This window comes from Carcharhinus amblyrhynchos, chromosome 25, assembly GCF_965287045.1.
Source record: "Carcharhinus amblyrhynchos chromosome 25, sCarAmb.v2.hapA, whole genome shotgun sequence".
In the NCBI taxonomy this organism is placed as follows: Eukaryota; Metazoa; Chordata; class Chondrichthyes; order Carcharhiniformes; family Carcharhinidae; genus Carcharhinus; species Carcharhinus amblyrhynchos.
In genome coordinates this window covers 38357638-38373427 of record NC_137348.1, presented here as the reverse complement: position 1 = coordinate 38373427, position 15790 = coordinate 38357638, and the positions used below count along the sequence as shown (strand labels likewise).

Here is a 15790-nt window from a genome sequence, read left to right as displayed (position 1 = left end):
AAGGTAGAGAGTGTGGAATGTAGTGTTACAGTCATGGCTAGGGTGCAGAGAAAGATCAACATAGTGCAAGGTAGGTCCATTCAAAAGATTGATGGCCGCAGGAAAAAAGCTTTTCTTGAGTCGGTTGGTACGTGACCTCAGACTTTTGTATGTTTTTCCCAACGGAAGAAGGTGGAAAAGAGAATGTTCGGAGTGCGTGAGGTTCTTGATTATGCTGGCTGCTTTTCCCAGATAGCGGGAGGTGTAAACAGATTCAGTGGATGGGAGGTTGGTTGGTTTGTGTGATGGACTGGGCTACATTCATGACCCTTCGTAGCTCCTTGTGGTCTTGTGCAGAGCAGGAGCCCATACCAAGCTGTGATACAACCAAAAAGAATGCTTTCTATGGTGCATCTGTAAAAGTTGGTGAGAGTCGTAGCTGGCATGCCAGATTTCCTTAGTCTTCTGAGAAAGTAGAGACATTGGTGGCCTTTCTTTGGTTTGGATAAACTCGGGTTGTTTTTCTTAGAAGGTAGGAGGCTATGTGGTGATCTCATTGAGATGTACACAATTATGAGGGGCCTGGACAGGGGAGACAGGAAAGACTTTTTTCCCCTAGCTGAGGGGTCAGTTACCAGGGGGCTTTGATTTAAGGTGTTTGGTAGAAGGGTTAGACATGTGGAAACATCTTTTCACCCAGGGGGTCGCGGGCATCTGGAATTGACTACCTAAGTTGGTATTGAGACTGAAACGCTTAACTCATTTAAAAGGTACTTTGATTGACATCAGAAAGGCTATGCACCAAGTGCTGGAAGATGAGATTAAAATGGGCGGCTAGTTACTTTTTTCTCTTTTTTGGCTGGTGCAGGCATGATGGACTGAAAGGCCTCATTCCGCACTGTGTAACAGTTCAATGGTTCTTTGATAATTTAGATGAAGGATAAATATTAGCCAGAACCACAACTCCTTTGACTTAAACCACCCATTTTTAAAAAATATACACGAGCGAGATTAGACAGGGGGCGAATGTTTCCTGTTCCATTCCGCGGAAATCGTAGCAGGTGAGGAGCGGACCATGAAAACGACCATTGACCTCGGGTGGGATTTTCTGGTTTCGGGGTGAGTGTGGCCGAAATATCCCACCCTTGGCCTCTGTTTAATTTAGCATTGAAAAGGCAGCACCCAAGGCAGTGCTGCACTGCGAACCTCGATTTTGTGCTAAGATCTATGAAGTAGGGGCTTGAACTCACATAAGAACATAAGAAATAGGAGCAGGAGTAGGCCATCCAGCCCTTCGAGCCTGCCCCGCCATTCAATAAGATCATGGCTGATCTGTCGTGGCTCAGTTCCACATTCCCGCCCTCTCCCCATAACCCTTAATCCCCTCGCTTATCAAAAACCCATCAACCCGCGTCTTAAAAATATTGAGCGAGGCAGCCTCCACCACTTCAATGGGCAGAGAATTCCAGAGATTCACCACCCTTTGAGTGAAGAAGTTCCTCCTCAACTCCGTTCTAAACCGCCCCCCCCCTTTATCTTGAGGCTGTGCCCCCTAGTCCTACTGTCCTTTCTGAGCGGGAAGAGTTTCTCCACCTCTATCCTATCCATCCCATTCATCATCTTATATGTCTCAATGAGATCTCCCCTCATTCTTCTAAACTCTAGCGAGTACAAGCCTAGTTTATTCAGCCTCTCCTCATAGCTCAACCCCCTCAACTCCGGTATCAGCCTAGTAAACCTCCTCTGCACTCCCTCCAAGGCCAAAATATCCTTGCGTAAGTACGGCGACCAAAACTGCACACAGTACTCCAGCTGCGGCCTCACCGATGCCCTATACAGCTGCAGCAAGACCTCCCTACTTTTATATTCAATCCCCCTCGCTATGAAGGCCAACATCCCATTCGCCTTCCTGACCACCTGCTGCACCTGCAGGCTGGGTTTTTGCGACTCATGCACAAGCCATGGAACTGCAGCTGACACCTTAAATAAAGGACTCCTAAAATTTAAAGAGACCAGTTTGAATTTTCACGTCTGTGGAAGATTTTCTTTTATGCAAGAATGGATATATTCCACAAATGCCGCATCAGTATCCATGGAGTTTTAAAATCACGGGATTGATGAAGCTATTATACTAAATTACCAGTCACCTCCATCTAAATGGGTTCCATTATCAGACTCATTAGCCATGATAATGGAGCTCATTCATTTTCCATACTGTTCATATTGTGGCTGCTTCATCTGACACCTGTGACCAAGAGTTAAATGAGGCTTTAGACTACCCGAAGTCTAAATGGGAAGCTTTGAACTTCAATAGGTCTATTAAAAGCCTAACTGCCTTCCAAATGGATAGATGTAATACATTATTTAAGACCTCTCCCGTTAATGCCATGTAGTCGCTAATATCTAATCTAGATGAAAATTATATATGCCCAATTCTTGTGCGTAAAATGAAGGTGATCAAGTTGGGTGTGATCCTTGATGAAGAAATGCTGCTGCATTATTAATGCAACATAATATTTCATTTAGAAATAGTAATAAGAAAAAAGATGAAATGCAGTTGGCAAATGCCTTATTTCTCCATCACCAGTAAGAATCACCAAACTGTTCGATTCCGGTCACATTTGGGGAGGCAATGGCCTAGTGGTATTATCGCGAAAATTATTAATCCAAAAACCCAGCTAGGAACCCGGGTTTACATTCCGCCACGGCAGATGGTGAGATTCGCATTCAATAAAACTTATTTGGAATGTACTGATGACCATGAAACCCTTGTCAGAAAAACCTATCTGGTTCACTGATGTCCTTTAGGAAAGGAAATCTGCTGCTTTTACTTGGTCTGGCCTACATGTGATCCCAGAGCCGCAGCAATGTGGTTGACTCTCAAATGCCTTCTGAAATGGCCTAGCATGCCACTCAGTTTCAAGGACAACTAGGGTTGGGCAATAAATGCTGGCCAACCAGCGACACCCATGTCCCACAAATGAATATATTTTTAAAAATTGGACTGATTTTTAAAGGTGATTTTTCAGGCTTTCATTTTCTAGAGTGGTGGCCTGGAATTGCTTTTCTGTTTGTCCATATTTTTGTTATCTCTGGACTTGAGTATACAAATACTCCTCTCCACCACCCTGTCAGTTTCCCATCCTCCACTCTCTGTAATCCATTAACTGTGTTACTTCCATTTCAACCACAACAAGTCCCATTCACCACCCATCACCCACCCATATATTCCTGATTTCCATTAATGCTTGGTCCAGTAATACACGGAACTTAAAATTCTCATCCTTATGTTCAAATCCCTCCATATCCTTTCAGTTTACGGTTTAAAGGTTTATTTATTAGTGTCGCTAGGAGCCTTACGTTAACAGTGCAATGAAGTTACTGTGAAAATCCCCTAGTTGCCACACTCTGGCACCTGTTCAGGAACACTGAGGGAGAATTTAGCATGGCCAATACACCCAACCCGCGCATCTTTCAGGCTATTGGAGGAAACCGGAGCACTCAGAGGAAACCCACACAGACACGGGCAGAACATGCAGACTCCACACAGACAGTGATCCAAGCCGGGAATCAAACCCGGGTCCCCGGCGCTGTGAGGCAGCAGTGCTAACCACTGTGCGCCATGCCGCTCCTCTTCCCCACTCACACATTCACACGCCCCCACCCTTGCTCCCGCACCACCCACTCTGCCAACCCCTACCGATTGCCATTACCTCCTCCATCCCTAGAACCCTCTGCAATTTCTGTGTTCCACCAATTCATGCCTCTTGTGTATCAGCAATGAATTTCACCTCTCTATTGATGTTGGCAGGCACCAAGCTCTGAAATTCCTTCCCTAAACCTCTCCAGTTCTCTAGCTCTCTCCCCCTCCTTCAACATAATCTGTAAAACCTATCGCTTTGACTAGATTTTTGGCCGTTGGTAGTAATAATCTCCTGGCACAGTGTCAGTTTTTGTCTCGTAACACTACTGTCAATTAGTGCACTGGGGCATTTTACTATCTAAACGCATTGGTGCTGATGTGGATCAGTATTTAAGTTTCACAGTATCTCAGAACTGTTATGGTGCAGAAGGAGGCCATTCAGCCCATCATTTCTGCACCAGCTGCCCAAACGAGTGATATGATTTAGTGCCTTTTTCCCATTTGAATCCACAGTTCCATCCATACCAATTGTAAGCTTTACTTTAAAAAGATGTATATACCTCTACTGAATGTGAAACTGGGCTGCAGGTAGTTTGAGTAAGCCGTTGATCACCCGTCCCCGTTTCTTTTTCAGAGACAGTCACATCGTCTCCTTCAGCTCCACGTCCCATTCATGAACCAGTTCGGTGCAGTTGCTCCATGCAAGGAACAGGCTTCTCCTGTCCAAGTGGGGTCGGTGGTCACCCACCACAGAAGAAAGTAGTGACAGGCGACATTCTGGTGGACATCACAGGCCGCAACGTTTCCGAGTACATTCTGCACACCTCCGACCGCTTCAGACTTCACAGGTTTGTAGGCTCGCACACCTGAGCACTTATCGATTTGCAGCAGTGGGTGGTCGGTTTAGTTAAAAGCAAATCACTGCGGATGCTGGAATCTGAAACAAAAACAGAAGACGCTGGAGAGTCTCAGCAGGTCTGACAGCATTTGTGGGGAGAGAATAGAGCCAGCCTTTAGATGACCCTTCATTAGAATGGCGAAGGGTCATCTAGACTCGAAACGTTGGCTCTGTTCTCTCCCCGCAGATGCTGTCAGACCTGTTCAGATTTTGCAGCCTTTTCTGTTTTGGTTGGTTTAGCTGTTGGACTCAATCATTGCTCCCATCGAATAAGTCTGCATGTGTCTTGGACAGGATGACCTGGTGAGCTGGAATGGGGTCCTCTAATGTCTGGGTTCAAATCCAGTTTACCAAGATAAGATGGAAGAACGTAAACCGTCCTTGCCAATTGCAGTGTTTCCCAGTGGAGTATACTTGCATAGTTTGATTACAGCTCAAGACAAATCTGAATACGTGGCCCTAAAGTTGTGCAACAATCCAGCGGTTACTGCAGCATAAATAGAAAATTGTGTACACAGAGACCCTGGAGCTGCTGATACTCATCCCAAATAGCAGTGCTCCATCTGGATCCACATGGCACAAGGTCCGACAATCTACACAATTTGGCAATGTTCTGTTAGCGTCATACCTTCACCCTTATCCCAGTTTAGATATGCCCAGCAAAGGAAATAGTTTCTCAGTAACATAGAGTCATAGAATGTGACAATGTAGAACAAGGCCATTTGGCCCATTGAGTTTGCCCTAGCTTTTTCATAGAGCAATTCATTTAATCCCCACCTCCCACTCTTTCCTCAAAACCCTGCAATTGAATCTGTTTCCATCAGGCAGTGCCAAGTCCCAACCACTCGTTTTGTCTCCTGTTGTTTCTTGTTTTTTTGCTAATTGTCTTAAATTAGTACCCTCTGCTTATTCATCCTTCAGCCATTTGACACCATTTCCCTTTATTTACTCTGCCTACAACCTTTAGGATTTTGAATATTTCTATTGAATTTCCAGCTAGCTTTCTCCACTCTAAGGGGAACAACCTCAGCTTCTCCAGTAAATTCATATAACTGTAATTCCTCATCCCTGAGACCATTTGAGTAAGTCTCTTCTGTGCCCGCTCCAAAGTCTTCACATCCTTCTTCAAGTCAATCTGCTCCTCAAATCTATTTTATCATTTTGAATACCTCAACCTTTTAAATTCAAAGGGAATTTGAATAATTCAAATTTATGTAACATTACCTTACACTATAACCCTTCAAACCTTGAAATGATTCTGATGGATCTATCCTCTACCCCTGTCTAAGGCTAGTATATCTTTACAAAACTGAATGTAGTGCTCCAAATGGGTTCTGACCAAGGCTGTATGCAACTGATACATCACTTCTTCATTTTTATGTTCCAACTCTTTTGAGATAAAGACTATTCGTTCCATTTGATTTTTTTCTTTTACCTTTACATCAACTTTCAATGATTTTTGTACATGAGTGCAAAATTCATTTCATTCCCGCAAAGTTTCTAGTTTTTTCCCATTAAGAAACTATTCCAGTTCGTTTCTCTTAAATCCTAATCGAATAGCCTCACAGTTTGTCAACTCTGTCTGCCAGTTTTCTGCACTAATTTAATCTTTCTATGCCCCAACTATACAACTTACAATTGTCTCTTTCTTTTAATTGGTTTCATGGGATGTGGGAGTCTCTGGCTGGACCAATATTTATTGCCCATCCTCTGTGTTCCATCAACTGCAAGAAACAATTGAGATAAATCAACATCCTTCCATCAGGGAGAGGGACTGATGGCATAGTGGTATTTTCACTGGACTATTGGTCCAGAGATCCAGGGTAATGCCAGAGTGAGACACTTAGGTGGGTGTCAATTGCCAACGTAAGGGCCTTAACTGATGGCATGGCGTCTCCACTCCTCAGAGATAAAACTATACTCCATTCAAAACATTGATCATTTGATTTGAAATAATGAGACCAAACAGGGTGGCACTCTGGCACAGTGGTTAGCACTGCTGCCTCAGAGTGCCAGGGACCCAGGTTCAATTTTGGCCTTGGGTCACTGTCTGTGTGGAGTTTGCACATTTTCCCCATGTCTGCGTGGGTTTCCTCTGGGTGCTCCGGTTTCCTCCCACAGTCCAAAGACGTGCAGGTTAGGCTGATTGGCCATGCTAAATTGCCCCTTAGTGTCAGAGAGATTAGCAGGGTAAATGAAGGTTATGGGAATAGGGCCTGGGTTGGTACAGACTCAGTGGGCCAAGTGGCCTCTTTCTGCACAGTGGTGATTCTTTGAACAGCTTGCATACTGTGCATCCGTAAAATAAAACTTCAACCCAACTGTGTGGTTTAGTGATTATGCAGAATTGGAATATATTATTTCAGTAAAATTGCATTGGTAGAATATTCTACTTCAATGCCAATCAAAAAATGTAACTAGTGTCTCATTAGGCCTCATTCCTGTGAGATCTGATTATTCTTTTTACTGCATGACAGATAATAATGATTATAATACTCTCTTTCTGTCTTCCTGAATTTAGTTCTCATTAATTCTTCATTCCATTTCCAACTATTTTCTCTCTAATTACCAGGTATAGAGGAGGGACATTTTTTTCCTGAGAGTTCCTCTATTTTAATTGAAAATGTATCTCAATATTTTTCTTGAAAGAGACACTGATATGTGATGTTACATAACGTGATGACACTATTTTCCTCTGTGCAGAGAAATAAGAACAGAAAATGCTGACAGTACCCAGCAAATCAGGCAGCATCTGTCAAGGGAGAAACTTAATTAACATTTCAGGTCGATAACCTTGTCTTGGAACTGGGAAAGGTTAGGGATGTGATGGATTTGAGGCAATTACGGAAACATGAAAAGTGGGGAGGAGGAAGAGCAAGAGGGAAGATCTGCGATAGAGTGGAAGGCGGCAGAGATTAAATGGCGGACGTGACAAGGGCACAAAGCAAAAGGGGAAAGAAACAAGAGATGTGTCCACAGGAAGTGTGAATGGGAGTCATTGCCAACAGCTGCCTACTTGAAGAATAGGGGCAGCGATTATGATCTGAAATTGTTAAACTCAGTGTTGAGTCTGAGAGAGTGTTAAATGGCCAATTCATAGAAACCCAACAGTGCAGAATGAGGCCACTCAGCCCATACAGTCTGCACTGACAACAATCGCACCCCAGGCCCTATCCCCATCACCCCACACATTTACCTCCTCTAACTTACACATCCCGGGACACTGTGGGCAATTCAGCATGGCCAGTCAACCCAACCCGCACATCTTCGGACAATCATTGAAGGTTGAGATGCCGTTCCTTGGGTCCGAACATGTAGAAGGCTGAGGTCAGAGTGGGACAGAGAATTATCACTACAGAAGCTCAGTGCCATGCTTGCAGATTGAGTTGAGGTTTTCAACAAAATCTGTCATGCAATTTTGCTTATGTTCCCAGATGAAGCGTTCATAAGATGAAAAGGACAGGAGATAGGTATAACATCTGCTATGCTTGCTTGGAAAGGTGCCGTGGGAAGGAGAAGAGTGGCTTAGGGGGGACTGAGGAGTGGACAAGAATATCAGGGGGGAATGGGATGCTGAAAGGGAGAAGTCAACGTGTTTGGTGACAACATCAGGCTGGAGATGGCAGAAGATGATCTGTTTAATGTGGAGACTGATGGGGTGGAAGGTTAGGCAAAGACAAACCCTCCCATGGCTCTGGGAGGGAGGGCAAGTGTGAGAAATGGAATGGGTCCACTCGGGGGAACTGCCAACCACTGTGGTGGGGAAATCCTTGGAGGAAATGGAAGCCCATATCAGAAGCATTGGAATTGAAGTTAGAATTGTCAATCGGTGACAGAGACGGAGAAACGTGGAGAAGGGAATAGAGTCCTTACGGGAGCCGGGGTGGGAGGACGTGCATTGAAGGTTATTGTGGGAGCCAGCACTCTTACAGTGAATGTTAGTTATTAGTTTAATCCCAGAGATAGAGATAGGTAATGGGAAAGGAAGAGGCAGAGGTGAGCCATGTGATGTCAAGGGAAGGTTGGAAATTTTAAGCAAATTTGATGTTGTTTTTGAGTTCAGGGGCAAGAGTAGAAACCAGTACAGTTCTCAATGTGTCAATATTCAACATACCTCATAGAAATACATAAATAGCTGGACCCATACGGCTTCCTAGGGCAACAACTTTTAATTAGGTGAAGGAGGTCGGTGGTGGTTGAGGACTCCGCTCAGAGAAGACACAGAGAGCTCTCGGATTGTCTTCCTGAGGGATTTAGATATCAAGTTTGCACAGCTATGACAAAAAGGAAATGGTTAGAGACCAGGAAACTAAAGGCACCTGAAACATCTTTCTCTGAGGTGAGCCTCACATTATACTAAATTTCAAAAAGAATCATTGAGAGCAGGTGTTTCAAGTTTCCCTTCTGGAAATACCTGGATTTGGAATACCTGAGCATTTAACATCAGCTGTGCTGTGAACAGTTTGATGTTAGGGGTGGACCTGACTGCAGCGTGCTGAGAGGAAGGTTGTTTAGAGTGAATGAAGAGAGCAGAGAAACTGAGGCAGTCAAGGTCACACCAACAACTCGCAATGAAGAGATCTAGAGAGGGGGAGAGGCCAGAGCAAAGGGCGCAGGTGGGAAGGGAATACTGGAGACTGGTGAAAGAGTTTGGTCTGCAGGGAGAGGACTTCAGGCCAAAGAAGGTAACTGAAGAAGACATCTGCACTGTGCGAATTTTGAAACTCATTGAGGTAGGGATGTAACCAAGGCCTTTGGATAGTGATAGCCTTTTTCCTCGGATGGAGAAAGCTAGCACGAGGGGGCATGGCTTTAAATTAAGGGGGGGTAGCTACAGGACGGATGTCAGGGGTAGGTTCTTTACCCAGCGGGTGGTGAGGGATTGGAATGCCCTGCCTGCTGCAGTTGTAAATGCGTCTAGTTTGGGGGCGTTTAAGAGATCTCTGGATAGGTTTATGGACGAAAAGGGATTGGTATAGGCTAGTGGGTCATTGTTTTTGTAACTGGTCGGCGCAACATCGTGGGCCGAAGGGCCTGTTCTGCGCTGTAATGTTCTATGTTCTATGTTCTATGTTTTGCTGAGGGCTAATCATTTGGGTTCAGAGGGGAAAGTGAAAACATATCAATGGAGTAATATTAGAAGAAGGAATGGGGTCAGATAAAAGTGAAAGGAAAGGAGGATGCAGAGGAGTTTTGGTATCCCTAACGTTGTTGAAGCTTGTGGTGTTCTTTGACACCAAGAAGGAAACTGTTTAAGCACCAGATGAAGTAAAGGACTAAAAGGAGCTGCAGATGTGGACATCTTTGTGTTGGAGTGAGTTGGTGCACCTGAAGACAGAGTTTGTGAAGGTGCACGTGGTAATAGGTGGCATTGAGCATGGAATGCAATGAAAGTAATTCCAGGAAGGCTGGACACCTTGGAGATCACAGATGGATCTGAAACATGAAGAATGCTATTTCATTGGGAATCGAATGATAGTTTTTTAAATAAGTTCTAAATTTATTTATTAGTGTCACAAGTAGGCTCACGTTAACACTGCAATGAAGTTACTGTGAAAATCCCCTAGTCGCCACACTCTGGCGCCAGTTCGGGTACACTGAGGGAGAATTTAGCATGGCCAATTCACCTATACAGCACATCTTTCGAAGTGTGGAAGGAAACTGGAGCACTCAGAGGAAACCCGTGCAGACATGGGGAGAACTCCACACAGACAGTGACCCAAGGCTGGAATCGAACCTGGGTCCTGGCACTGTGAGGCAGCAGTGCTAACCACTGTGCCACCCCATAATAATAATGAGTCTGAGCAGGAGACAGCGAGTCATTCTGGGTAGATTCTAACTGAAGGCACTTGATTTAGAAAGAACGCAGCAGTGCGTTTCCAAGTTTAGAGCAACAGATATTAAATTTAATTTATTAATGCTTCCATTACCTGCAACAAGGGATAATGAGACCGATAAAGAATTAATGCTTAGCTGATGCCAAATGTGGCCCGTGAGCCTGCTGGACAGAGAGGCAACTTTAATGATCCCCTTTGGATATTCAAGGCAGGCGTCAGTTTCTGCATTATTTGGTATTAGCTTAGCTCAGCTGTTAGCATTCTGGCCTCTAATTTGGAAGGTTGTGGCTTCAAGTTTCCCTACGAGTGTTGAGCGCGGTCTATGTTGATACTTCACTGCTATGCTGAGAGAGTGTTACACTGCTGAAGTTGCTATCTCTTGGCTGATGCAGTGAACCATTGTTCACCATCTGTTCAGGTGGATAGTCATCATCCCAAGGTACTACACCGCCAAGAATAGGCAGCCCTTGTGATGTCCTGGCTCGCATTTCTCCCTCAAATTGGCACCGTCAATCACTGCTTATGGAATCTTGCTTTATACACAGTGGTATCTGCATTTGCTTACATAACAAGTGACTGGATTTCAACAGTAATTCATTATTAGGGAGGTAATTTGGGATTTACTGAGAAGATGTTACACTGATGTATTCGAGAAACTTGTTCGTTTTTTTGTCTAAGCTTAATTCTCCTCTGCCTGAAACACAAATTCAAGATTAATGTTGTTGAATGAATTGGTGATCAGGGATTGAATGGAACTATTTTTGTCCTGATGGCTGGTTGGTTATGTTGGGTTGATTGAAAAGCAAAGGCTCATTCTATTTCCTAGATCTTTACAAACCTCAAGAAGGTTTTTTTTTCCTTATTCAGTGTTGAAAGGGGACGGGGGGGGAGGGTTACGCAGTTAGAGGCTGGTACATGGGTCAGATTAATGTCAGTAGCCTGGGGTTCGATCCCAGTTCCAGCTGAGGCAGACTTTGGGATATGTCTCCTCACCTGCACTTTGGTGAAATCATAACATGAGCCGTGTTTCAGTGACCCTCAAATCAAAGATTGTCCCTAGAGAAGAGAAGAAGAATGGAGAAGGAACTGTTCCTCAACAACCAGCGTGATTTAGCGAGTAAGGAATGAGAGACAGTGAGAGAGCTCAGGAACATTCCAATAATTAAAAGAACACTCTGATATATTTACTACAGAATCTTCGACCACCTTGAATGTGAGTCCCATCAACTCCTGCGCACTAGTCGTCTGCATTGACTGTTTTTGTGTGTACTCACTGGGGGGAGTTCCCTTGTGCATCCAAGTTTCTATTGAATTTTATTCTGATTTTCTCAGGTACGGAGGGCTGACGTTTGGCAACGTGCTCAAATCCATCCCAGCGTCCTTCAGTACAAAGGTTGCTCCAATGGTGCGGAAGATTGCCGTGAGGAGAACTGCACAGGTAGGGCAAGGGGCCGTTTTTCTAAGGTTAATAATACATGTCGCAACAATCTGTGTGGTAACGTAATTGCCTCCAAATGCGCACCAATGCAAATATGCTAGAAGTGGCATAAGAAGTAAGCACCATTTTGTTTCAAGTTACAGCATTGTAACTTTATGGTCTTGTTCTTTGCAGGGGTGGGGGAAGTGACGCATATTGAGTTGCCCAGTGAGTTATGAGACATGGCGGCTCTGTTGAGCTAAACAGTTGGACCTCACTTAAAGAACAAAGAACAATACTGCACAGGAACAGGTCCTCCTCCCCCCCACCACCCCAAGCCTGCGCCAACCATGATGCCCAAAGTAAAGTTAAAAAAAAACTTACTCGATCTGTATCCCTGTATTCCCTCCCTATCCATGTATCCATCCAAATGCCTCTCATATACAGGTCCTCTCCTGTCTAATGTCACTACTTGACCAGAGTGGGAATTTGGTGGCAACAGGCTACAAGAGGGGCAGTCAGATCTGGAGGCAGTTGGAAGGGAAGGCAAAGAGGGATTTGGGGATTTCTAGGGCTGGGGTTGTCCAAGGATCTGCTCCAAACCTCCTCCTGGCCCATCAGGAATTCAACCTATGGCAAATTTTTAGAACTTACCTTGGCTCTTCCCGACAATCATTCTGCTGCTGCGTGTCAGCCTCTCTCTTGCCTTGCTACAGGTTATGTCATGATGACGTTAGAGTAATTACTTCTGCATGTTAACTAAGGCCCACTCGGTGAAAGTTGGTGAGTGTTGTCATTTGCCACTTGTCAGCCCAAGCCTGGGTATTGTCCAGATCTTGTTGCATTTGAATATGGACTGCTTCAGCACCTGAGGATTCATGAATGGTGCTGAACATTGTGCAATCATCGGCGAACAGCCCCACTTCTGACCTTATGATGGAGGGAAGGTCACTGATGAAGCAGCTGAAGATTGTTGGATCTGGGACACTATCCTGAGGGACTCCTGCAGAGATGTCCTGGAACTGAGGTGACTGACCCTTCACAACCACATCCTTCTTCCTGTGTACCAGATATGATTCCAACCAGCAGCGAGTTTGCCCCCTGACACCCACTGATTCCAGTTTTGCAAGATCTCCTTGATGCCACACTCATTCGAATGCGGCCTTGATGTCAAGGGCTGTCACTCTCACCTCACCTCCGGAATTCAGCGCTTTCGTTCATGATTGAACAAGGCTGTAATGAGGTCAGGAGCTGAGTGAGCCTGGCGAAACCCAAACTGGGAATCACTGAACAGGTTATTGCTGAGCAGGTGCTGCTTGATAGCGCTGATGACCCCTTCCATCACTTTACTGATGATCGAGAGTAGAGTGATTGGGTGGTAATTGGCCAGTTTTCCCATTTAACTTCCCAGAAAAGTTTGGCTGCCATTTCTGGTGCCAGTCATCAGCAGTTATTAAATGTAAACTGGCCCCAATTAAAGCACCAACACACTTTGCACAATTTTCAAAGTTAACCCAACAGATTATTCTTGCCAATCTATTCAGGCTTGACCTTTGCTGGGGGAATTTAGAAGGACCTGGCAAGATAGCCCAAATAAGGATCTGTGCAGCAAGGTGGAGCGCTGCACCCTGTACTCTGCAAAGAGGCTTCAACAGCAAGGGGCTAGAATAGGAGAAATCCAAGTACAGTCAAGGGAGTCACCATTGTTAGGTACTGTACTCTCACAGCAAAAAAACGTGGATGCAAACAACAACACAGCTTTATTGAATAGCTGTTAACTCAACAAAAGGCTTGATCTGGACTGAAGCAAAGGCCACAAGGAACATGGAATGCAGTGATTCAAGAAAGCAGCTCACCACCACCTTTTCAAGGCCAACCCCAGGGATGGGCAGTAAATGCTGACCAGCCAGCGATGCCCATGTCCACGGAATGAATAAAAAAAGGAAGTTACTAGATTGTTCCACACCCCAACTTCAACCTGGCTTTGCCCTAATTTATGCCCATTTAATTTGGAGAAGCTGGTCGCCTCAATCTGATTAAGCTTTTGCTGCATCTAATTAGGGATTCAACAGACAGTTACAAAGATAGTAGAAAAGGATGACTGATCAAAGGAAAGGCATCCAGGGAACAAATGCCCTAGTTGAAGGTAGAAATGCTTTTGTTGAACCAGTGCAAGAACACATGATTATGAGCCAGAAAGAACCCCAAGACATTGAAGGATGAATTTTCCCATTCCACCCGCCACAGGAATCGGAGCGGGCGAGGGGCGGACAGTGGAAAGGTCTGTTGAACTAGAGCAGGATTTTCTGATTTCGGAGCGAATGTGGCCAGAAAGTCCCATCCTGTATCTCAAAACCTTCGCTTCACTTATTTGACCAGATTGAATGTGACCCATTAAATGTCATGACTTAGGCAAGACTTTGGGGCAGCACTGTCGTTAGCCTGCTCCCTCACAGCTCCAAGGACCCGAGTTCAATCTGCCAACCTTTGGTGATTGCGTGGAGCTTGCACATTCTCCCCGTATCCACATGGGTTTCCTCCAGGTGCTACGGTTTCCCCCCACAGTCCAAAGATGTGCGGATTAGATGGATTGGCCAAATTGCTAAAATTGCTCCTGAGTATCATTGGGATTATTGGGGTAAATGCGTGGGGATATGAGGATAGAGCTTGGTGGAATTGTTGTCAGTGCAGGCTCAATGGGCCGAGTGGCCTCCTACACTGTAGGGATTCTATGATTCTAGGCTTGGTGCAATAAGTGATACTCAACTTTCCCAAACAACCTCAAGTGGCATCAGATGTGCATAAGAAAGTTAGTGTTGCCTCCAGAGTAGTGCCTGCATGTACGTATGCATTGGTAGAGCATGCATTGCTCATAGAACCAGAACAGCCTATGAAAAGATAGGTTTCACAATAACGTGGCCTCAATATACAATATAATGTGGACACAATAAATAGATCAGCTGCAGCTGATACCACAGTATAGTGTCATGTTGCCTCGTTTGATTGAATCTTGGTGGAATGCTGTTACTGGACGTCCTGTGTACCAGACACTCTGCGTTATGATGCTGATCTGCTCTAAGCATAAGATTGGCATTAAACCTAAGGCTTGAGTAGCAATTCCTTCACACTTGGAAAGGTAACTAAAAATGTTGTTGCTTGCATTGTTGATATGGTGGGTGGGGTAAGAGGTAGACCTTGCGGAGTGACTTTGCTGATGGGTTGCTGGAGATCTTGTTAAACTTGTGGTCATTCCACCTCCCTCAGAACCTTTCACTGCCCTCTAACAGGAAGTGAAAATCATAGAATTCCTACAGTCCAGAAGAAGGCCATTTGGCCCATTGAGTCTGCACTGACTCTCCAACAGTGCATTCCACCCAGGCTTTATCCCCGCAACCCCACACATTTACCCCGCTAATCCCCCGTACGCATCTTGGAACACGAAGGCAATTTGCAATGGCCGATCCACTTAACCTGCATATCTTTGGAAACGGTTACAACCTGACATTAAAACAAACGCAGAGAGGAGCATTTAACTAACGCCTGCCCATGTCTTTCCTTTACTTCTGTAGGTGTTTTACAACAACAAGGGTTATCACAGCATGCCGACCTACCTGAATACCCTGAACAATGCCATTCTCCGAGCCAATCTGCCCAAGAGCAAGGGCAATCCTGCAGGATACGGTAAGCCCCGAGGATCATGTGAGCAAACCCTTTGCAAAAGGGGTCATTCTAATGTGAAAAGAAAAGCCCTGTTGTCCCTTACTATTGACAGTGCTGGTGATGAACTAATAGATTTGAATATTTGGTCAGGAATATTACAGCTACTGATATGAACAGTAACATTTTGCAGGCTGAGGTATGGTGCATTTGAATTTTTACAAGTTTTTGTGATTCAATAGTGAATTTATTACATTTTGAACGGTGAACAGATTCAATACAAATCTTCCATAACCTACAAGTTAACAAATTGCTGTTTTGTCTCTGGAACCTGATGTCTGTTTGCTGGAAATGAAATC

General features: G+C 44.7%; 1 protein-coding gene across 2 annotated transcripts in view; it reads left to right on the top strand.

Annotated features, from left to right (window-relative positions):
• abca2 (ATP-binding cassette, sub-family A (ABC1), member 2) overlaps positions 1–15790 on the top strand; it is a 508234-nt gene that overhangs the window by 422681 nt on the left and 69763 nt on the right. For both annotated transcript variants that reach the window (XM_080212375.1, XM_080212373.1), the window contains exons 31-33: positions 4257–4470; positions 11690–11795; positions 15344–15455. In XM_080212375.1, the coding sequence (XP_080068501.1) occupies positions 4257–4470; positions 11690–11795; positions 15344–15455 (432 nt within the window). The remainder of the gene's footprint in view (positions 1–4256; positions 4471–11689; positions 11796–15343; positions 15456–15790) is intronic.